This window comes from Aspergillus terreus, genomic scaffold (assembly GCF_000149615.1).
Source record: "Aspergillus terreus NIH2624 scaffold_16 genomic scaffold, whole genome shotgun sequence".
NCBI classification, from domain to species: domain Eukaryota; kingdom Fungi; phylum Ascomycota; class Eurotiomycetes; order Eurotiales; family Aspergillaceae; genus Aspergillus; species Aspergillus terreus.
The window spans coordinates 470,278-492,172 of NT_165939.1; the positions used below are offsets into that span (position 1 = coordinate 470,278).

At 53.9% G+C, this 21,895-nt stretch overlaps 8 protein-coding genes and 1 non-coding gene across 9 annotated transcripts; 3 read left to right on the forward strand and 6 right to left on the reverse strand.

Annotated features, from left to right (window-relative positions):
• Positions 1-799: 799 nt before the first annotated feature.
• ATEG_10119 (uncharacterized protein) lies at positions 800-1,700 on the reverse strand (the record flags this gene model as incomplete). Its single annotated transcript, XM_001209421.1, has 3 exons — positions 800-1,169; positions 1,347-1,468; positions 1,518-1,700. 3 exons carry the CDS (start codon positions 1,698-1,700, stop codon positions 800-802), a joined length of 675 nt encoding a protein of 224 aa, XP_001209421.1.
• A 706-nt stretch (positions 1,701-2,406) lies between these two features.
• Positions 2,407-4,225, reverse strand: ATEG_10120 (AFG1 family ATPase; the record flags this gene model as incomplete). Its single annotated transcript, XM_001209422.1, has 4 exons — positions 2,407-2,751; positions 2,803-3,319; positions 3,370-3,820; positions 3,877-4,225. The coding sequence occupies 4 exons, from the start codon at positions 4,223-4,225 to the stop codon at positions 2,407-2,409; spliced, it is 1,662 nt and encodes a 553-aa protein (XP_001209422.1).
• A 746-nt stretch (positions 4,226-4,971) lies between these two features.
• On the reverse strand, positions 4,972-7,187 carry ATEG_10121 (phosphatidylinositol-3-phosphate-binding protein BEM1; the record flags this gene model as incomplete). Its single annotated transcript, XM_001209423.1, has 4 exons — positions 4,972-5,880; positions 5,931-6,704; positions 6,886-7,020; positions 7,182-7,187. The coding sequence occupies 4 exons, from the start codon at positions 7,185-7,187 to the stop codon at positions 4,972-4,974; spliced, it is 1,824 nt and encodes a 607-aa protein (XP_001209423.1).
• Positions 7,188-11,862: 4,675 nt separating this feature from the next.
• ATEG_10122 (uncharacterized protein) lies at positions 11,863-12,165 on the forward strand (the record flags this gene model as incomplete). The annotated part of the gene is made up of 1 exon (XM_001209424.1): positions 11,863-12,165. The coding sequence occupies one exon, from the start codon at positions 11,863-11,865 to the stop codon at positions 12,163-12,165; it is 303 nt and encodes a 100-aa protein (XP_001209424.1).
• A 684-nt stretch (positions 12,166-12,849) lies between these two features.
• Positions 12,850-13,326, forward strand: ATEG_10123 (uncharacterized protein; the record flags this gene model as incomplete). The annotated part of the gene is made up of 1 exon (XM_001209425.1): positions 12,850-13,326. The coding sequence occupies one exon, from the start codon at positions 12,850-12,852 to the stop codon at positions 13,324-13,326; it is 477 nt and encodes a 158-aa protein (XP_001209425.1).
• Positions 13,327-13,430: 104 nt separating this feature from the next.
• On the reverse strand, positions 13,431-13,517 carry ATEG_10497. The gene has a single exon. It is a non-coding gene; the product is annotated as a tRNA-Val (tRNA).
• A 560-nt stretch (positions 13,518-14,077) lies between these two features.
• Positions 14,078-15,564, reverse strand: ATEG_10124 (alpha/beta hydrolase; the record flags this gene model as incomplete). The annotated part of the gene is made up of 3 exons (XM_001209426.1): positions 14,078-14,597; positions 14,832-15,109; positions 15,160-15,564. The coding sequence occupies 3 exons, from the start codon at positions 15,562-15,564 to the stop codon at positions 14,078-14,080; spliced, it is 1,203 nt and encodes a 400-aa protein (XP_001209426.1).
• A 1,085-nt stretch (positions 15,565-16,649) lies between these two features.
• ATEG_10125 (uncharacterized protein) lies at positions 16,650-19,153 on the reverse strand (the record flags this gene model as incomplete). Its single annotated transcript, XM_001209427.1, has 2 exons — positions 16,650-18,618; positions 18,675-19,153. 2 exons carry the CDS (start codon positions 19,151-19,153, stop codon positions 16,650-16,652), a joined length of 2,448 nt encoding a protein of 815 aa, XP_001209427.1.
• Positions 19,154-19,724: 571 nt separating this feature from the next.
• ATEG_10126 (uncharacterized protein) lies at positions 19,725-21,881 on the forward strand (the record flags this gene model as incomplete). The annotated part of the gene is made up of 3 exons (XM_001209428.1): positions 19,725-19,907; positions 20,047-20,771; positions 20,840-21,881. 3 exons carry the CDS (start codon positions 19,725-19,727, stop codon positions 21,879-21,881), a joined length of 1,950 nt encoding a protein of 649 aa, XP_001209428.1.
• Positions 21,882-21,895: the final 14 nt, after the last annotated feature.

The following is a 21,895-nucleotide window of genomic DNA, read 5'->3' on the forward strand; positions in this document are numbered from 1 at the left end:
CGTGCTGGCTTCGTTAGAAGATGCCATGTAGAGCAGGGTAAAGGTAGGGAACAAACTAGAGGTCCGACGAGCTTCCCCGTCTTCTTGTAGTGCGCATCCAGCTCTTTGGCACGCACAATGGCTGCGTCTGCCATGAACTCGGTTGCAAAGTTGGTCTGGTCTATCCATTAGCCTGTGACTGAAGAGGAGTCTGCAAGGGGCAAGGGATACCAGCTGATGTCCTATAACCGCCCTTTTCAAGAACGCAACAACCACTTCTTCGGCTGTCAGCAGTCCGGCCCCCATCCCGGCCACCAGCGCGGTGGCGGTCATCTCGGTGATGGACAGCTCGCGCGCAGACAGCAGGCCGCTGTGGCGGGCGACGTCGACGACGCTCTTGACATCTTTTGAGGGCAGTTTATCCGCCGGGAGGAGCCATTGCTTCGGGATGGAGGCGTCGAGGATGGTTTGGGCGGTTTGGGCTTTTGCTTTCCACATTCTACAGGAGGAGTAGGTAGGTCGGTAGGTAGAGGAAGAAGGGATACGGAGGTATCAGTATGAGAGGAAGGGGTTTTATACTCCTCATGCACTGCAGATCCACTTCCCCGCTTCCTGCATGATAGACGGACGGATGTCCGCTGATAGCAGTCTTAGGACAGATACCGTGGAAGAGATGTTATATAGACTGTCTTCGTATATTAGGAGTATTGTCCATATCATATCTGCACCCTCCTTGCATATTAACCCTAGTTCATGTCCAGCCATATACTTCTGTAGGTATACTGCACTGTATACTCGGTATACTTCTGTATACTGTATACTACAGCGGAACATTCCGTTCGGACCCATCCGAGCCCTCCGAGCAACATCTCAACTCCTCACACACCTCCCCACACAACACCCGACACTTTTCCTTCTCGCGCACCACCACCCCATCCAGCATCTGCACCTGCACCTGCATCTTGATCTCCGGCTGCAGCGTTGCCGAGTGGATGCCATGCGCATGGAAGCACCCGTTCACAGCGCGCGTCGTGCCCGCCCAGTCCGCGCCCTCGGGCAGCACGATATGCACGCTCGCCAGCGTCTTGCGCTGGTTCAGCCGCCAGATGTGCAGCTCGTGGATCGCCAGCACGCCGGGGATCTTCTCCAGGTCGAGCTGGACGTGCAGCGGGTCGATGGAGGCGGGGGCGCTTTCAAGCAGGATCAGTCCTGAGTGGCGGACTTTATACGTACATATCATCTGTTAGCTGCGCAAACGGGAGCAATATGAAGGAAAGGGAAGGGTACCCAGGGGAATGGACGAGATGATTATCATCACGGCGATGCCCATGCTCGTCCCTGGGTCGGCGTAGTACCGGCCCTCGTACGAGGCGAACCAGATCACCAGCGCGGCGGCCATCACGCCCAGGTTGTTGGCTGCGTCGCTGATGATGTGGAGGAGGACGCCTAGCATGTTGAGGTCGTGGTCGTGGTCATGTTCATGGGTATGCTGTGCAGGCAGCTGTTAGCTCGTGCAGTGTGGATAGCTCTGCACTTACCTGAAGGCTCTCATCTTCCTTCTTGGAACTCTGTCCATGCCCATGCCCATGTCCATGGGAATGATCATGTCCATGCCCCTGCAAAACAACAACACTAACCAAATTCAACCCCAATCCCACCGCGCCCATGGCAAACATCAACCGCGGATTCTCCACCGCTGCACCGATCAGCCTCTCAAGCATCAAGCATAGGCAGAAGGAAACGTACGCTGCAAACTAATAAACCGCTCCACCGACTGCAAAAACACACTCAGCCCCAGCGCCAGCAGCAGCGCCCCATTAAAAAACGCGCCCAGCAGCGGCGCGCGCTGCCACCCGAACGAGAGCTGCGGCGGCGCATCGTTCTTTGCGCTGATGCGGAGGGCGACGAGCGCGACCACAAATCCTATCAAGTCGCTTAACTGTCATTCATGGGGTTAGTAGAGACTCTAAAACAGGTGCAGGCGCGTACGTAGTGGAAGGCGTCGGCGATTAGGGCGAGGGAATGCGTGTAGAATCCGACTGTTTCATTGCGGTCAATATCATGTCTCGGATTGCTGGTATGGCGCCAGTACCTGATATCTCGGCGAGGAAGAACACGGTGGATATCCCGATCACGGCGGACAGGCGCGTTGTCCGCGAGATTCGCAAGGCCATTTTATCGGTCCATGGGAGAATCAGATTGAGATGCGATGGACGTGGACGGAAAGCTTTTGTCTGTCTGTTCTGCCCCTTGATTTCGTCGGCTCGTGTGACCGACTGGAATGCTGCATGTTATGTTATGGTGGATGGTTGGCTTTGCAATCTTGTACTGCAAACTCGGTATCCATATGGAAGAATCAATTGATCAGGCTATGCTCTAATATATACTCTAGCAGGTATAGAACAGTAACAAGCAACACATCCACCACTACATGTTATCCTCCATCCAGTGGCTCCGCGTCTTCATCCACGCCTCGTGCTCGTTCTTCCTCTGCTCGGCGCTCATGCCCACGCCCATCCCGCGCTCCACCCACTCCTTGCTGCCCATCTCGACCAGCCGGGACAGCGCCCGCGCAAACGCGAACCGCTCCTCGTCGCCGCTGAAGATCGACGTCGACTTGAGCGCCTTCATCGACAGCCCCAGGTCATCCATCATCATGCGCATCGCGTCCGACAGGTCGCCGCCGTCGTTCTCGTCCAGCGACGACCGCACCTCGGACTCGGAGATGAAGATGTTGGTGAGGGGGACCGCCGTCGTGAGGACCAGTTTTGCCTGCGCACATTAGTATTCTGCGGTTCCTGAATCTGGGCTCCAGCAACATACTCTGCTCTCGTACACCGCATCGATAAACGTAATGAACCGCCGCGCCAGATCGCGCTGGTGCAGTGTCATCCCCGGCACGTCGGTGACGATCAGCGCGTCGTAGTTGCGCACCAGCTCCAGGTAGTCGGCCGCGCCGGTGGCCGACCCGATCAGCTGCTGGAACGTGAACCGCGCCGCCTTGCCGCTCGCCAGCGGCACCTCGATCTTGCGCCCCCACACCTCCTGCGTGGCCGGGTGCGGCGGGTCGTTGACCGGGTCGCCCAGGTACTCGAACCACTTCTGGGCGTGGCGCTCGGCCTCCGCGTCGAGCGGGTGGTGGTAGACGGCGGCTGGGGGCCGGGGGATTTTGCGGTAGTCGGTGGGCGAGTCGAGGTTGATGACGTCCAGGGCGGTCTTGAGGAGGTTGATGCATGGGATGAAGTGTTCGCGCTGGATGCCGTTCTTGTAGAGCTCGTCGGGGTGGCGGTTGGACGTGGTGACCAACACCACGCCGTGGGACATGAGGGATTCGAGGAGTCTGACGGTCAGCGCAAGATCCGCAACTTCACCAGCCGGGATATAACATACCTCCGCAGAATCATCGCATCCGCCACATCCGTGCACTGGAACTCGTCAAAACACAGCACGCTCGACTTCTCGGCAATGTCGGCCGCCACCAACGGCAGCGCATCAAAGTCACTCCCGTAGCGCATCTTGACCACATGCATGCGCTTATGTACATCCTGCATGAAATTGTGAAAGTGGATGCGCGTCTTGGACGTGATGTTCGCCGGCAGCGTCTCGTAGAACAGATCCATCAGCATCGTCTTGCCGCAGCCCACATCGCCAAACATATACAGCCCCTTGGGCAGCGTCTCGGGGATCGTCAGCTCTACCTGCTTCTTGCCGCGGCCGAACAGTGACCCGAACAGCGACGACTTGGGCTTCGGCTCGAGCATCTCCGGGTTCGGATGGACCACCGCCGGCGCCTGGTACGCGCTCAGCCGTTCATACAAATCCTGCAGTTTCTCGATGATCTCTACACACGTTAGCTCCGCCTCGCACATTATCGAACAATGAGCGATAGGCACATACCTCTCTGGTGGGGGTCATCCCGTAGTCGACCCTGCTGCACCCGCGCGTCATACTCGCGCAGCGGACCGCCCTGGACGGGCCCGGGTGCTGCGGCGTCCGTCGGCGCGACCTGCGCCGCCTGCGTTGCGTATTGTCGTATATACCGGGGGTTTTGGGTGCACTCGCTCGGCCGAGTGCCTCCGGCTGGGAGCGTCCGTCGCGCGACACTCACCGGTCCCTCATGTACATTCCTCCGGCTCTCCCTCACATAGACCCTTCGTACTCCGCGCGGCGCAGACGGGGCCAACGCCCTCCGTCGCAACGCCCGCGGCAGTTGTTCCGTGCACAGGCGGACCGACGAGCCGTTCATCGTAATATATAGCTATATCCCTGACAAAAGCACGATCTCGGTAGGAGCGCGATCGACGCAGGTTTGTCGAGAAGTCGGTCGGGCAAAGGGCGGATACTCGTTTCCCCGGCGGTAAATACTCGGCGATCGTAGTGGCGGCCACGCGGGGAACACCTCGTCCAGCGTACAACTATCGCAACCGTCACGGGGCTATAGATCGTTCTCCAACGCCCGCAGACAATGATGACAAACGGAGGCGACTCCTGACTCGAACGAGATCCGGACGAGAGTATGGAGCAGGAAGGTTGCTTGGCGCAGGCGAAAAAGAACCGCGGCTGCGTCACGTGCGTCGGAACCCGGCAATTGAGCGGAACTGATCACCGGCAGCCTGAGGCCGAAGCATTGTTTACCTACAGTACACATATATACTCCGTAAAGTGGCAAAGATAATGGATACATCTCACTATATGCAAAGTTTATGTACAGACCGGCGCATCAAGGGTATGGATGGACATGTCACAAACAACCATGGCCCACAGGTAATCAACATGCAAGAAAGAAAAGTACATCAGGCATCAAACATTTCGGACATCTCGTTTCTCATCCGCCTCTGGTTTACAGTCCTCAGAGGCTGACAAGTCGTAAACAACCAGAACACCATGCTCCTCCACATTGTGGGTCCCAGAATAAATGGCAAGTCGATCATAGAGATCAGCAAATCTATCGCAAACGTCGGCGGAATCAGAATTCTATGCAGGTCCGGGACTCTAGGCGAGCCCAACATAAAGCGTAAGTTTGGAGTTGCGTTGAATGGCGGTATCAAGATCACTGTCGCTGATCAGGTCGACATACGTGCCCGACGGCTCGTCCTTGTATTGCACCGTGATGTCGTCGTGCAGCTTCAGCCGGTCCATGAGCTTCTCCTTCAGCTGGTGCACGTTGATGTCACTCGGCACCCGGATGGCGATCAGATCGTCCTGGAAAAACACCTTCACTTTCATGGCCCCGCTGCTCGAGGTGGTGGACACCTGGGTGATCGAACTGGGTTGGCGGTTCATCGGAGGCGGTCCGCCGTTGGTATGGGAGAGCGACGCCTGCCCCCGTTGGTGGGAGGTGCGATCTGGGGCGTTCATCTGGGCCTGGGACGACTGACGCGACGCGCTGCGGGAGGCCTCGGGGCCCGACGAGTGATGCGAGCCGCCGGAGAACCGCGCATCCTCGCCGAACGCGCTCGGGTCGATCTCAAAGTCGCCCTGGCGCGGTGCAAAGAGCTGTCGGACGAGTTGACAGCGAGAAATGTGCGGCGGCATGGAAAGAAGCTTTTTGATGTACTCGTCGAGGTTCTGTCGACGGCCGTTGGAGATGGCATCCGTGACATGGGTGACGGGGCCGGGCATGAAGGGCAGGGTGCGGGGCCGGCCGCGATTGCCGGCCTCCTCCTCGAACTGGGTCAGAAGGGCGATCTGGAAGTCGTAGAAATCGTGGTAGTATCGAGACAGCTCCCAGCAGCGCCCATCCTCCATCTTGGCCTCAATAATATACCAATACTTGTCGTTATCGAAGCAATATCGCGGTATCGAGGCGGCGACGGGGGCAACGAGGGGCTGTTGGTAGCTCTGTGGCGGTTGGGACATGTGCGAGACGGAATTTTTGCTAGCATTGCGATTGTGATAGCTCTGTATGCGATTAGCGCCTGCTGGAGTGCTTGAAGGTTCCGACGACTCACATAGTAATTGCCGTTCTGGCTCATGTGGCCATTGCTCTGGTGGCTCATGGACATCTTGTCCATATTCGCGGTGACAGACTGCATGTTGTTGGCGGCGGCTGCGGCGGAATCGATCTTGCCCAGCGTGATGCTGCTGTTCTTGTATTCGGCGGTCATCTTCTTCCACTCCTCCACTTTCGGAACGCCGGCGCGTCGGACGGCCTCCAGTGGGTCCGTCACGGCCTGGCCGGTCTGCATGTCGCGCAGTTCGATGAAGGAGACGGGAATGAGGCCGGGACCGCCCAGACGGCCGATGGGTTTGGCGACGAACCATTCGGGGTTGGACTGGGCGATGACGATGATGGCCTCGCCGGCCTTGGCGTCCAGTTCGTCCGGTCGCTCGGCCTGGAAGTCATACTGCACTATGCCATAGACCATGGCGCTGGAGGCCTTGCCCAAGGTGGACATCCTGGGAAAGGCGGGGTGCGGCGAGATCTTCTGAGGGGGAGAGGAGGGATCCAGAGGGGGAAACGCGGCGGGGGCTCGATCAGAGAAACCGGAGTCGTGAGGCTTATGAAGGTCGATTGTCCCGCCACCGTCGCGCTCGTTTTTGCCGATAACCTCGAAAAAGGACACGGGAACCAGCCCCCTTGCACTAGGGATGAGGGGATTGCAAGCTTCGTACCAGTCGAGATCGTCCTCCCTGCTGATGACGTGAAAGAAGTCGCCCTTGCTGAAGGCCAGTTCCTGGGAGTTTCCGTATTCGGGCTGGTAGTCGTAGAGGGCTTTGATGACCTGTGGGGGTCAGCGAGGGTCAGTGACTTGAGGGTGTTTCGATGCGCGAAAGAGGCGTCGAAGAGAAGAATGACCGGAGTGACCGGGTTCTCGACAAGGGAGAGATCGGGAGAAAGGAGATTGAAGAAAGGGGGATGGAAGGAGTAGTGTGCTCGGTGATAAACACGGAAAAATCACGCACCTTTTTAGGAGGAAGAATGGCGATGGCGGATTTGGGGGTGATGGAGAGATGGTGGTGGTGGGGTTTGGGATCTTTTTCCCCTTTAAGAGACCGTCGGATAGCCTGGAGAGAACGGTGTAAGAAGATTGCTCTGGACTGGATGGTAGAGAGGAGGTAATATAGAATGAAACAAACGAGTGGGTGGATGGAGGGAGTTGGACCCGAGGGGCAGGAAACGGGAACAGGAGAATCCCAAAGTAGGGGGAGGGGAAAAAAAAATACATAATCAAAAAAAATTAAACCAAAAATTGGCATACCTTCATAACTCAGTTGGTCCCGAAGGGGTCGGAGGCTGGATCAACACTTTAATCAATCAAACAATCTATCGATCAATCAATCGATCCGGCGTGGCCCAGTCTTCAATAACGATCCCAGGCAGTTTGGTCGGTCTTTGGGAGGCAGGATTCCTATATAAGATGGGATCACCGTCGCGCCACGAGCGATCCGTTCCGTACAAAGAGATGCCGCTCAAAGAACCCCGAATCCCAAAAAACGAGCGAGATGGAGGATGATGAAGGAATGTGAGTGGAGACGGAGCGAACGATAGACAGTCTCGACGGGAGTTGTAGGTAGATAGTAAAGGAGTGAGAGGGAAGACAGAGTCGAGGGGTGAAGCCTGGAGGGATGGTTGAAAGGTGTCTCGAGGATGGCGAGAGAGATCTACCTAAATAATAATTATAGAATGGTAATAATAGTAATGACCATCGTCTCTCCGGACGGCGGCGGGTTTTTCCAGAGAAGTCGGCGTTTTATTCGTCTATTATTCGTCTATTTGTCCTCTGGCGGTCTCCAACCCAACAACCACGGATAGAATCTGTCGGGAAGGGTGGTTCTGGATGGCGACGACGGAATCCGCACGAGGGCGAAAAGGAAAAAAAAGTGGTCCGTCTGGATGTTCCCCGCCCCTGAAGGAGTCGACCCGATGCACTGACCCGGACGAGAGAAGCGGCAAGTATCGAATCCCACTGGGGGAGTGACAGCCCCGGTGGTTCCAAGGATGCGATGGGGATGGCTCTGGTGTCGGTTTCTGGATGGTTCGGAGGGTAGATGGAGCTCCTTGCGTGAGCTGCAAGCGATGGGGGTGGAGAGGGGTGGCGAGGGAGATCTTATGAGAACGAGGAGAGTTGGCTGGAGGAATGTTGCATGTGTCAAGTGAAGTTGGACTAGATGAAGTGATGGAGGAGGGATGATGATGCTCGCCAGCGGAGATGACGGTGGTGGTGGCTGTACCGGTCTCGTACGCTGGTAAGGATGGTGAATGGTGGTAGTGGTGGTATTTTTAGTATTATATGGTATTCTATGGTACTATCTGGTACGCGGAAGTGGAGCCGACGGAGGATTCAGACCTTACTGAGCTGCGCCGTAGTAGGTAAGGTACCTAGTATACTCCTCATCTGCTCAACCACGGAATCCATACTAACCCACCAAATCCACAGAAAAGACCCTGATCCAAAGACAAAACAGTCCAGTTCAGCTCGTTGAGTCGGGACGGAGAATGTGTAGTCGTACTTTCACCGGAAGGCTCCCCGCCTGCGACGGCGACTAGTGAGTTAGTGTCGTTGGGCAGCAGTCTGGATGTCCGTCACTTCATCATGCAATTGTTTTGTTCCTCGGTGAATCTTATTGTATTCTTTATAGTTTACTCTATTCTGGATTCTACTATTCAGTTTATTCAGTCTAACTTTTTCTATACTCTACCTCTTCTCTCCCATCCCTCCATCCAATCACTCCTCCGTAATTCCATCCAGCCAGAGCGTACGTGTCAAGCGCAGGTGGTGCCTGGGTCGGCTCCACCACCTATTCTGGTGGGGACTGTCCGATCCCATTCAAGTGGCCAGCCCCATCGCCACTGGTCTGTGCCTTTCTTTACTTTACGGCGTAGTTACAGAGTAACCCTAGGTGCCTGAGGTAGCATCAGCTGTCACTACGCCTTATTCCTTTGCTGTCATTCTGCAAGCCTCCTTCCAGCCTTATCTACGCCAGCCTAACTAACTCATGGTTTGGCTCTTACATCACCTGACTCTAAGCCAGCGCAGATTTGAGCCCTTCCCATCCATGGTTGACAGGCTTCCGTTCCATACCATCCGTCTTCTCCGCTTTTTCCTAAACCGTCCTGATCATCCACAGCTGGGAGATAAGCAATATGCTTTGGTAGTCGATAACCTACCGACAAAATTGACTAATCCCATCCATACCCAGTATCTACTTAACCTACCTGACCTAGGGTAACTATCGGACAAATGCCGCACAGAAGTCAATAGTACCCTTTGCTGTCGAGCAAAATCCCGTACTCCACCTCCCTGCCCGGTCTCCATCCACACTAGGTACTAGTACTTCGACAAGACGAGGCCGGAGTCGAGCCATGCATCCCGATGCATCGGCCCTTGCAGCTCTGAGGGACGCTATATCGACCGGTCGCGCCCCGACGGGTTGTACATGGCAGCTGAACGCACCGCCACAGGTGGGGCGTCGATAAGCTTGATTGAGTAGGGAGTATGGTAGGTTTGCATAAGGTTCTTGGATTCTTGTTTTGCAGATTGCTCTGTCTACAGCTGAACGGGTGTCTACATCTGCTAGTACTGTCATCAAGTTAGTCCTCCGCTGCACTAGACAGGTCATTCCTCGTGCAGCGGACCCATCTTATCAAGCAGATCGGTCCACTGAAGATTATAGATCCAGCAACGGTCGTGACATATCAGCTGATGACAGGATCAACATGTTTCGACTATCCTACCGAATCCACTTGCTAACGTTCGGCATCTGAGTGGGCCTTGGTGCTAATACAGCACTCTACACCCATCTACGATGTAATCTACGTACTCGGTCGATTCTCATACTCCTGCCATTAGATTGACGAATAATCGACCCCGGATGACGACTCCCGATTCCTAACTTTACCTCCAACACTGAAGGAAAGACTCGATTCCCCAGAGGCCTCTTTAATTCTCTCCGGCCCAACCGTGTGGGACTCCACGTTCGGGAACCACACAAGCGGGTCTTAACGGAGGACTCGGTTCTAGATTCGTATTCTCGGGATTCCAGGTGGTATTAGTATTAGTGTCAGATAATATTACAGGCGACATCCGAGATTCATGTCACATGATCGTTGGTTCTTTGTTTGTGGTGAACAGCTCTGATGACTACCCAGCGCTGTCCTGGTACATGTACAACACCGATGCAAGAACGCGCTGCAATCCTCTGCGGATAGAGGGACAAATTATATCATCTTCCTAGTCCTTGATGATTATGTTGTATGGGCATGGTTCAAGGATTGAGGGACGGTTTATTTACCCCCGTCGATCTGCATCTGAAATATATCACAGCTCTCCAACCCAGATGGATGATTTACGATCTATGAAGTCATTCGATCTGAAACATGGCCGATGAGTCTGACTCAGCCATGCACATCTGACCCTGAGGATGGGGGAACTTTAAGATCAGCCTGCAGGTCGGTGTTTGTTATTGTTCCACATCGGATATGCGTGCCTCAGGCAGCCTATGACTGCACATCCTGCTCAGGTATGAGAGGTCAGATTCTCACCCAATTGGCAAGTAAGTGAATGAATCTTGATCCTGTTAGCATCCTGTAACTACGAAACTTACAGCCTCTGTCTGACCTGTACTCTAGTAGTGGAGATGCCATGCCCAGATATCCATCTGAACTGGACGGCCACCACAACTGCACAAATATATCCTCGTATCTGCCAGTCAGCCCACAGGAAAACACGAAGGAAAGAGCACAAAGTGGCGCACCATTGCATGAAGCTGGACCCAGGCTTTTGAAATCGCCCCGAGATGACCCATTACCATCTCCCACGCGCATATTTTGAATCGCAACTCCCACCCCAGGTGTGATCCCATGGCCGGTGCTTGCCTCTGGACAGCAGCTGAGAGTGCCTACAAGGAGCCAGATGGCCTTGATAGCCCTCAGGCCTACTCGATCGCGGATGATCACCACCGCAGGGAGCTTATTTACGAGAGAGTTTATTTACGACGGGAGTCCACTCGCCCTGGTTAGCATGCCGTTCTCCTGTTGGCGCTCCACAATGTCTTGGATGTGACCCCGAGGCGTCCGGCAGCTGCGTTTGAGTTTGGGCGTATGGAGTCAGCAATTGAGTCGTGGTGGGAGGGACATGAAGTCAGAAGGCGACACCCGATGTTGCCCACTGTCCTGGTCCATGTGTCCTGCAACAAGTGGGTGGGTACTGAGGTATGATGATCTCCATACCTGACATCGTTCCGCTTGTCATGGCGTTCGGGTAGAATCTATGTAGAATCTCTATTAGTGTTGACGGAATGGCATGGGATGAGACAGAGCGGTGTGGACAAGCGACATATCCCATCGTCCACACTCGACAACGTGTTGAATTCTAGAATTTCATGACTTCTAGTAAGCAGACACCACTTACTGCAGCGAATCCCCGAGCAGATGGGCAATTGGCCGCCTTCTGCCGAGTGTTTGCGCGGGTTACACCAGAATGCAAGGGAGAAGCCCGTGAGCTGAACATGTGCGTCGCGTGGAGATGGGGGAATGCCGGGGTCGGGACAACAGAGACCAGAACGTTCTTCGTATTGTTGGAATGGCCAAGGGATGGCAATGGGCTGGATGTACCGGCAGCAGGTGGGTTCGTGGGTATATAAATCCAGGAGCTGCTGCAGACCTCGTATATGACTAGCAACACTCGAGTGACACCCGGTACCACTGTCGAGGCCAGTGTCACCCACTGGATTCCTTATATTCACTCCTGGTCCTCAGACAGGGGTGTATGGTTCTCTTTAACTCTCTTACATTCCAAACTGCCTTGTATTCCTCCCACACTCCCATTGTTTATCCCAGTGACTACATTCACCTGGGAATAGGTATTTTAGACCAAACCACCCCCGTTCTACTTCCTCTTCCCATGCACCCCTGACCTTATCCTCTCCCGCATCACCACCATGGCCGACAAACTGGAGCCGTCGCATTTCTCCCTCGACTTCGCCATCCGGCAGTCCGTTCGCGAAGCCCCCAGCTACGCGACCACCACCTCTGATCAGGTCCAGAAGCGTCCTACCGTCGTCCTCGACGCCAACGAGAATGCCGAGGGCAACTGTCTGGACAAACACCGCTGGCTGAGCCAGTACCTCCCGTTCCTACGCCCATTCGGCGTGAAACTCGACTCTCTGAAGAGATATCCCTCGGCCTCGCAGCGCGATCTCAAACAGAAGATTGCCCAATGGCGCAATCTAGACGGTATATGAAGAGCTTCCTTCCCTCCCGCTAAGTCCCATGCTAAGAATCACCAGGAATCGAGTCCATCTGCCTGGGCTCCGGCGCCTCAGACATCTGGGATCTCATCCTCCGCACCACCTGCACCCCCAACCAGGATAAGATCCTCGTCGTGCCGCCCACCTTCGATCTGTACAAAGTCCGCGCCCGCTTCTACGATGTCGGCGTCACCGAATGCCCGCTCGACTACCGCGATGGCGACTTTACCCTGCCGACTGACAAGGTGAGTGACCCCGCGACGTGACTGTGCAACACAAGTAACCGATTTTCAGATCTGTGAAACGCTCGCCGCCGACCAAGACATCAAACTCGCCATCATCGCGTCTCCTGGAAACCCCGCCGGCAGTCTAGTTCCGCTGGACGAAATCAAGCAGATTCTCGATGAGCCGTGTACGTATACTTCTGAAACCCCAAATTCAAGTCTCTAGTCCAAGTCCACCCGAACGAGAACTGACTGAGCAGCCTTCCGCGGCCTCCTCGTCGTCGACGAAGCCTACATCGACTTCAGTTCCAGCCCTGAAGAATCCTCCGCGCTCTCGTTGCTGTCTAGCTACGGGAACCTGGTCGTCGTGCAATCGCTGAGCAAGGCGCACGGGCTCGCCGGGATCCGGTGCGTCCCCAGGCAGTCACACCCCCTTCCTGCAGACCGGCTAACCATGTCCAACAGGGTCGGCATGGCGTTCGCACATCCCGTCGTGACATCCATGTTCTGCAAGCTCCAGATGCCGTACGGCCTCTCGACGCCGGTGCTCTCCCTCGCCACCAAAGCCCTGTCGCCCAAGAACGCGGCGCGCGCCAGCCGCCTGATCGGCCGCGTGAAGGCGAACCGCGCCGCGCTGGTCGAGGCCCTGAGCGATGAGAACTTCCGACAGCTCGGGGTCGGCCCGCTGATTGGGGGGAACCAGGCGAACTATGTGGTTGTGCCGATCCTGTCAATTGGAAAGGAGATGGCGAAGCGCGATGATGACCGCGCCAGGGCGATTGAGGCGAGATTGAGAGAGACGCATCGGGTGGGTGTGCGGTATGTCGGCAAGGCGGTGCATTGCGAGGCGTGTCTGAGGGTGTCGGTGGGCACGGCCAAGGAACATAAGGCGTTTTTGAAGGCATTTGAGGAGGTGTTGTTGGTGGTTTAGCCTACGTCCGTCACCAGCTCTGCATATGCATGTAGGAAAACATTGCTAGCTTCATTGACGACTATGAAAGACTTGGACAGTCTGAAGGTAAAAATACACAAAAATAGTCGCGCCCGGGATCGAACCGGGAACCTTCTGAGGATGTTTTATCCAATGTGAATCAGACGTCATGACCATTAGACCACGCAACTTTTGATGACCTAATCTGGGCTATAATAAATACAACTATAGAGGTCGTAAACAAGCTCCATCAGGCACCAGGCACCGTTTGTTGAATCCGCCTACTCCTACTCCGTACGCCTCATCTACTTTACCTCCTCACCTTCTCTCTTCCCTCATATCTTCTCTTCCTTGTTCTCTCCCTCCTGTTCTTTCAATCTCCTCTCGATTCTCCCCAAGCCAACCGCCATCATGTTCGAATGCGAAACATGTGACGAGCAGTTCTACTACAGATTCGATTGCGAGCAGCACATGGACGACTACGACCACTGGCCAGAATGCGAGACCTGTGACCGTGTCTTTCGTACCCAGCGTGCCTGCGACCAGCATATGGATGCCCTCGACCATTGGGCCGTTGAGTACGAATGCGACACCTGTGATCGCACGTTCCGCTCGCAGGCTGCAGCCGACCAGCACATGCGGGCTCTGGGCCACTACACCAACTACTGCAAGGCCTGCGACAGACACTTCCAGAACGAGAACAACCTCCGCATGGTATGTACCTTGTCCCTACCACACATCCGTTCTGAACCTACCGTGTCAGCATCTCAATTCCAAAATCCACCGCGGCCAATCCATCACCTGCCCCTTCTGCAAGGCCCACTACACCACCGCCAGCGGGTTGACCCACCATCTGGAACGAGGCTCCTGTCCCAAAGCTCCGGGCCTGAACCGCGAGAGCATCTACCGCATGGTCTCTGCGCGCGACCCCGGCGGCACCATCACCAACCGGCAGATCGGCTGGCGTGATGAGGACTCGGGCGTCTACAAGGCCACGAACCGGGCTTTTAACGGCTCCTTGTGGGAATGCTACATCTGTCACAAGGATTTCAACACCGATACTAGTCTTAGTCAGCATTTGAATTCCCCGGCTCACAAGCAGAAGGTGTATCGCTGTCCCAATGTCAACAGTGTTTGTGGGAAGCAGTTCTCGACGCTGGCGGCGCTGTTTGGGCATCTGGAGAGTGAGAGCTGTGAGTTCATTCGGTTTGAGAACGTGCAGCGTCGTGTGGGGGATGTTGTTCAGGGGAGGGGGCTTATCGCTTTCTAGCCTGATGTCTGGTTCTCAGGGATCACGGCAAGATGTCCTGAACGTTGATGACTGTCTATTCGCCAAGTGCTGTCTGTCTGCTGACCAGACATTTTAATGATGTTTATGTTTATGATGTTGCTCATGCCCATTCCCAATTGTCGTATGTTAGCTAATGAAAGAAATTCACTGTTCTCATCAATCCATACACGCATGTCTCCGAATATAATCAGCCACCTGCTCCGGCCGCACCAACCACGGCGTATGCGCCGTCCCAATCGTCTCCGTCTCAACCACAGCCCCCATCTCCCGCATCCTCCCCACCATAGCCTCCTGTATAGCCAGCGGGAGCGCCCGATCATCCTCACACAGCAGATACGCCGAGGGGATCTGCATAAACGCCTCCGCCTGCGCAGGGGCCACTTTCGTCGCCCACGCATGAGGCCGCAGCTCCGCCACCCACTGCGCGCCGTCAGGCACATCATGGAAAAACAGACCCAGGGGGTCTTTCGTCGTCACCGTCTTACTCTCATCCTGCCTAGTCAGCCTCTCGTCCATCTACCCACAAATCAGATAAAACTTACATCAACAACCCACCACTCGGGCACATTCCCAGCAACCGCATCAAGCACACTCTCCCCAACGACAGGCACAAACGCAGCGATGAAGCAGATCTTCACCACGCCGCCGGTCTTTCCGTCGCGCGCGCGTTCCGCCACGCCGAGGCCCTCCAGCGCGCTGTTCACGGGGAGCCCGGCCCAGCTGTGCACGATGAGGGCTACGTGTTTTCCGGCTGTGACGAGGGGCTCGACGAGATCGCGCACGGCGGCGATGTCGAGAGACAGGTCGTGGACATTGGTTGCTTGTTGGATTGATGGGAAGGCGATGGTGTGGCAGGTGTAGTCTTGGGCGAGCTGGTCGATGAGAGGGGTGAATGCTGTGCGGGGGTACCAGGCGCCCGGGGCGAAGACGAGGGTTGGGATTTGCATTGTTTTGAGTAATTGGGAGTAGAAGGTAAGAGACTGGAGGAGTGGTGGGTTGTATTATTATTTATACTGGGTAGGAATCAGCATGAGGGATTCAGACTAGTGACTAGGGCTTATTGTTTACATAGGGTTTCTTCCAATGGCCGAATCGAGTAGTTCTGTGGTCATCACTTTCGCAATCAATGAAATATACATTAATCTGGATCAACATAAAGCAGGACATAACATAACATATCGTTCGATATCAGGTTGTAAGATGTATGGATTAACAACCTCCACCCCCTCCTCCTCCCCCTCCACCGCACCCAGACGCTCCCACTGCACTGCCTGCCGCATAACCACCGTAGATAGCAGCATTGTGGCGACGCTTCCTGCGGGGTTTGTAGCCTGAACTGTAGTTTGACGGACGCTGTTGGTTGTAGTACCCGTTGTTGTAGGTAGACGTGGACGGGTACCCGCTGGGACGGGCGGCGGGGTAGGGGTCTCTGTCGGAGCTGGAGAAGCACATTGTTCTGTTTAGAACGGTCTGTATTAAGTAGAGGATATGATCTGGTGTAGTGTGTTGTATTTGTAGAAGGGTTCGGTTGATGTTGGTCGAGAGATGGGAGTTATATATATCTCTCTGGCTGACGGTATTACGTATGCTCAATGCACGATGAGTGAGCATGACAGTAGATCATCATGTCCATGGCTATGCAGATACTATTCGGTAGGATGTCTGCTGATCTTGTCGATACACTAATCGTGGCTAAGCGTGCCCGGTCTGGTGGCGGAGGACTCAGCCTTGCAGGTCTTATCATGGCTGTACCGAGGCTTATACTATGGAGACATACTTTCTTTAGAAGTGGTTGGGTAGTCAGTCCTACTTTATGTGTGTGCCTCTAGTGGCCGAACGACTATCAATCAACCACCACTTATGGTAGCTTGATGCATGGTTGATTGATCGCAACGGTTGACCACCGTGTATCATGCTACCACTCTACTAGATTGTCTAAAGCTACGAATTGAGTACTATCTGGACCTCCCAAGACCTGTTTAAATACAATTATGGACTTCAAGAGCTTTATAAATAAGAAGATGCGAAACCTCTAGTCATGCCCGGCCCGAGAATACTGTTTCAGTAGTGCTTTCGCAGCAGATGCGGCCGTTGCGGTTGCAAATTCTTTCCATATATCGTTCTTGTGGCTGTCTGCGTAGTCAGAGACAGCTTTGACTATAACGCAGGGTACTTCGTCCCACAACCCAGCGCCTTCCATCTCGAATGCAATCACACCGTGACGCTTGGCCAGCTTGTCACGGTCTTCGGCAGACTTCATCACAGAATCACCTGATGCGACCCGCCCAACGAATATCGACGGGGCTTGGGCATCCTCCTCGCGTCCCTCTCGCTCTAGTTGTTGCTTTGACTTCAGCCGTTCCCGTTGAACGACGTACGTTTTATCGCATCCAAGCTCATCACACGAGAGCTGGCGGGACTCCTCACAGACAGTCACCGAATCTTTGTGATTTTTTGCGCAGACACATTCTGGCGAAAGATGGTGTTTGTGCTGGTAGCTGGACTGGAAGAGATTGTCCTGTGAAGACCCTGGATACTGATATTTGGGAGCGCGCGGTTTTAGAGCGGCACTCCTTTGGATTTGTTGGAGGTAAAATGCAGTATTTTGTTCGAGTCGCTCACGACCAGCTGTGGTCTCGATCATGGTAAGCAGGGTGTGTATGTTTTTGGGGGCTCTGCTAGGACCGTCCTCCGCAGTATCTCGCTTGTGGAACTGGTCGGGATACCTCCTGCCCAGGTCGTACTGGACAATATGCCTGCTAATGACTACATCGCCAAGTAGAAGCTCTTGATTCCCTTCTGGACATGGTACGCCACCGCAGATGCCAATCAGAAGGACGAGCCTAAGTCCGGGATAGCTCAATCGAAGGCTTGCGGCAGTTCCAGCGGCGCTAGCCTTGCCCGTATTCGGAAGGAGAACCAGAACCACATTGAACTCTTCCATGCGGCCGGCCGTATATATGTTCGGATCTCCGTCGGCCCCCCCATAGTAGTCGGAGTCTTCGTCCCAAACTTCATCCATGAGAAAATACACGGCATCATACTCGCACGGTAATGCACATACTATTGCGATCTCGAATTTATCGCGAATAGCAGGTGGAGCAGACTTCTTGGTAGCGTGGTAGCTCAACACTTCCGGGGACTCTATGTCCGGTGGCGATGAGATTGAAAGCATCCTCTTCTGCGGAAGCTCCGACAATAAATCAGATCTTTTCCGCTTCAAGCTCTGCGGGTTGACAGTGAGCTCAAGATTGCGGACTATTTGCTCGTAAATAGCCTTCCTTAATACTTCACTGGCAGTTGGACCAGTTGGTTGACCTTGTGATTTTGGCAGGGCCATATGTAGATATAGACACCCTTCCACAGCCCTGAGGTAATTGTTGTTTCCGTCTCTTCCTGCCACGTCAACGAAGTCGCACAACTCCCCCCATGTCGACACGTTGGCTCTACTTTCAGGATGGATCGCCATCGGAATCTTCTCGCCGCTGTCGATCTCTAGCAGGAGCCTAGCAAATGAAAGCAGCACTGGGTTGCCTGGTCGCACTGTTTTGAGTAAGTCGGGGAATGCAGGAGTCGAGAAATTGGGCCTGAGCGAAATATAAAGTACACGGTCACCGATAAGGGCACCAGAAGGGCGTAGAAAGTATACGCTCTCTGGTTTCCAACTGTATGAGGCCAATTCGAGGTCCTCGTCGAAGAAGTCCATCAAACATCTTGCAAGCGAAAGAGCTAGAGTCGCCTTCTCTTGAGAACTGTATTTCTGGACTGCGGCTCCTTTTAGGTAGTCTAGGGGAGTGATCCGAATGAAAGCCTTCTGATCAAGTAGGTCACCGAGAGACTCTGCTGCAAATTCATTCGACCTTGACGGTATTGGTGGCATTTTATCTGAGATATCAAATAATCCCCGCGGGTCAACGCACAGGTGGAGTACTCTACCGGTTTCCCTTGCTTGTCGAATTGCCTCGCATATATTGTCTTTCTCAGTCCTGTCCATCGCTTTCCTAGTCTTTTGGTTAAAACCAAAACCACAAGGTTTATGGTGTTAGTACACACGTACTGAAATGTGCCACATTTGGCTTGTTGCCAAATACTTCTGTCTGGGCAACTGGAAACGAATATATCCAAGGTGGCAGTGGCACAAAGACCAGTTTGCCACTCATCCGACACTCTCAGCTTGAGTTCGTGGGACTCTCGACAGCTGAGCTGCCCAAACTCGTTGAATATGGCGTTGACAACAATGCTCGCGCGCTTTGCATGCACGCAAGATTGGTCCTGCGTTGACACTTTCTCTGATAGTTCCATCCGTGGCTGGGTAATGTCCCACAATCCCCGCGAGTTCTGAGTAATGACCATGACACGTTCTAAGAATGCTTTGAACTTGGTGATTCGTTCCATCGCAAGACTTCCGGCTTGCCCTTGAGGCAGATCAAACAGAAGTGAACCCGAGCCGGTTGTCAGGTTGACCTGGTCGGTGGACGTATCCAACACGCCAATGAGGGAAGCCAACCGGGGGTACTTGTCGCCAAGTATGGACATGTCGTGAGGGCCGGTCTGTGTTGCTTCCAGAGGGCCGATGAAATCTCCATTGACCATGTCATTTAGCGAAGCCAAAAGATCTCGTGCCATTTGATCCATATCGTCATAGTCATGCTCCGAGAGATCAACAACCACCGGTGCTGCCGTGAGGATATAGCGCAGATCGGCTTCAAAGAAAGCGGCATCATTCTGCAATTTGTGCGGGCGGCTGTAGGGTGTTGTGGTCCTCTTAAACCTCGCAAGTCTGCCAATCAAGCGTGACCGCACAGCTTGGATACCGTTCCAGCCAAGCGATGCTGTGGGAAGCATAGTTATCTCTTCGAATACGCGAAGTGCTGTCGGCGTCCGAGAGGCCCCAGTATGAAGTGTTCCCCGCCAAGGATAACCTGATGATGAGAAAAGCGGGGCTTCCTGAGCGGGGTGTCTCGGAGCGATATTCAACCCATCTGTTAGTATTGGAGCCGTCTTTGAACCCTCTCCCCGAACCAGGCTAAGTCACATAGTTGTTTTATATAGATGCCGATGATGCCTTATATTATCAGAGTGCTTTGTGATTGAAGAACTAGTGACCATGGAAGCTATCGAGGATGAGGAACCGATATATGAACTCGCTGTTGAATGCGAAAGGCTGTTCGTACAACAGATTTCCAAATTAAACGACGAAGACCAGCCAAATGGTGCCAAGGTTCTCTCGGAGCTGAGCCAGCGATTCGCCGCCTGGGCAGCTTTCTTGGGTGTCTTCGCTGTATCGAATGTGTGCTTGGATCGCAGACTCCGACGCCACGGCGAGATTCAAGATCAGTTACTCCGTCTGCTGGACATCATGCAGAGAAACCTGACATACTGTGTTTCCTCCCGTGTTCCCAGCGAAAGAATCAGTACTAACTGTATAGGTAGTATTCGAACGAGATGACTTCCCTGCTTGCATTGCTACTGGGTCGTCTGATGCGCGCCAGTCGTCGCTGCAACCATCTTGCATAAGAATTTACAACCTGGACGCAATTTTAGGGGCCATTGGACGCCTTGAGCATCTCGGATTCTCCATCCGAAATTCATCAATGACGAGCGAGGTAACAAAGTCTAGAAAATTTGCGGAAACATTTGACGTGGCGTCTTTCGAGGGACTCGCATATCTATCTGTGAAGAAGCTTTATCCTGATGTAAGCGAAGGCCTTCTAGAACAGCTCACCCGATCCATGACAGAAACCTACTCTCGGTTCCTTCATCGCAAATATCGCCAGGAGCAGTTTCAAGCCCCCAGGTCACGTCCCCGGACAGCGGTGCCATTATCCACTAATGCAGAGGAGCCTGTCGAAGACTCCGATGCGAAAAGCCCCGTGGATGTCCAGAAACGAGAATCCCGGGAAGGTGGAGGTTCTACTACAACGCTGCTTCAAGGTCGTTCAGCTCATGTTTTACCCATATCTGAGCCAACGTCCGTGGATAGTCAGGGAGTCCCAAAAAGGGTCGAGAAAATGCCCAGCCCCGCAGAAAAGGACGAGACAACGTCTATCTTGGCCAACCAAATGGATTACCCCCCACCAACCAAAGGAAGCTTAACCTGCGAGTGGTGCTTTAGGCCCCTCCCGACTGACTTGTTCGAAGGAGCCAAGTGGCGGTACGAAACATCCAAGCCCAACCATGTCCATGATGAACAGGCGTATTTCTCTGACCTTCAAGTCCTAGGCGGCATGTGAATGAAGATTTTGAGCCCTACATTTGTATCTCGGAAAATTGCTCTGAGCCATTGGTGAGGTTCGCGAGCTCGACACAATGGATGGAGCACATGCTTACCACTCATGGTAAATCTTGGCACCGTGAAGCTCATGTGCTGCCAACGTGGGCTTGCCCGCTGTGTGGCGATGGACACGCCACTTTTGCCGGGCCGGGTGTTCTTACCGAGCACCTTGAGAATCTTCATACAGGGACTTTTACGGTGTCTCAGGTACAAGCAATCGTGCGACAGAGTCAGTTTTGGTCTCCTCGTGGGCAAGATATCTGCCCGCTCTGCTGTCTGCCAGTACAGGGCATACATGATCCTCTATCTAAGGAAACGGGTGATGGGAATCCCCAAACGACAAGCAGGGACCGTGAACCACAGGACTTTTTTGGTCCGTCCTCGAGTAACACGGCCAGATTGGGAATGATTGCAAGCCATGTGGCTGGGCATCTTCAGGGTATAATGCTTCTCACACTGCGCTTGATATCCATAGATGTAGCGATGGATGTTTCGGCCGACAACCAAAGTGCACCCGGCAGAACTGACGATCAGTCGTCACCGATAAGGTCATTTATAGAGGACATTTCGCTCCCCACAGATGGCGAAATTGACCCTGACCACGATCCTCTAGAACATATCGTGCCTGATTGTGAGCAGGTTGATTGGAGCACTATATCTCGCCGTTACGAGGCCTCAACAGAGCCTTATCTTGAGGATATACCCCTTGAAGGAGTCGCTTCTCAGCAATCTGGTGACCAAGATTATCTGGGGTGGGATCTGGAAGAATTTATCTCCAACTACCCTACGAGAAAATCTAGGGACAAAAATTGCTTGGGTCAGGACCTAGAGGAATTTATCTCCAACCCCCCTCTAGGAGCACCTCGTGACTACAAGTACCTGGATTGGGACTTAGAAGAATTCATTTCTAATCCCCCTACAGGACCAATCCAGGACCAAGAGTACCTGGGGCAAGATCTTGAAAAATTCATTGGTGATGCCCCTATTTGAGTCGGTGACGAGAT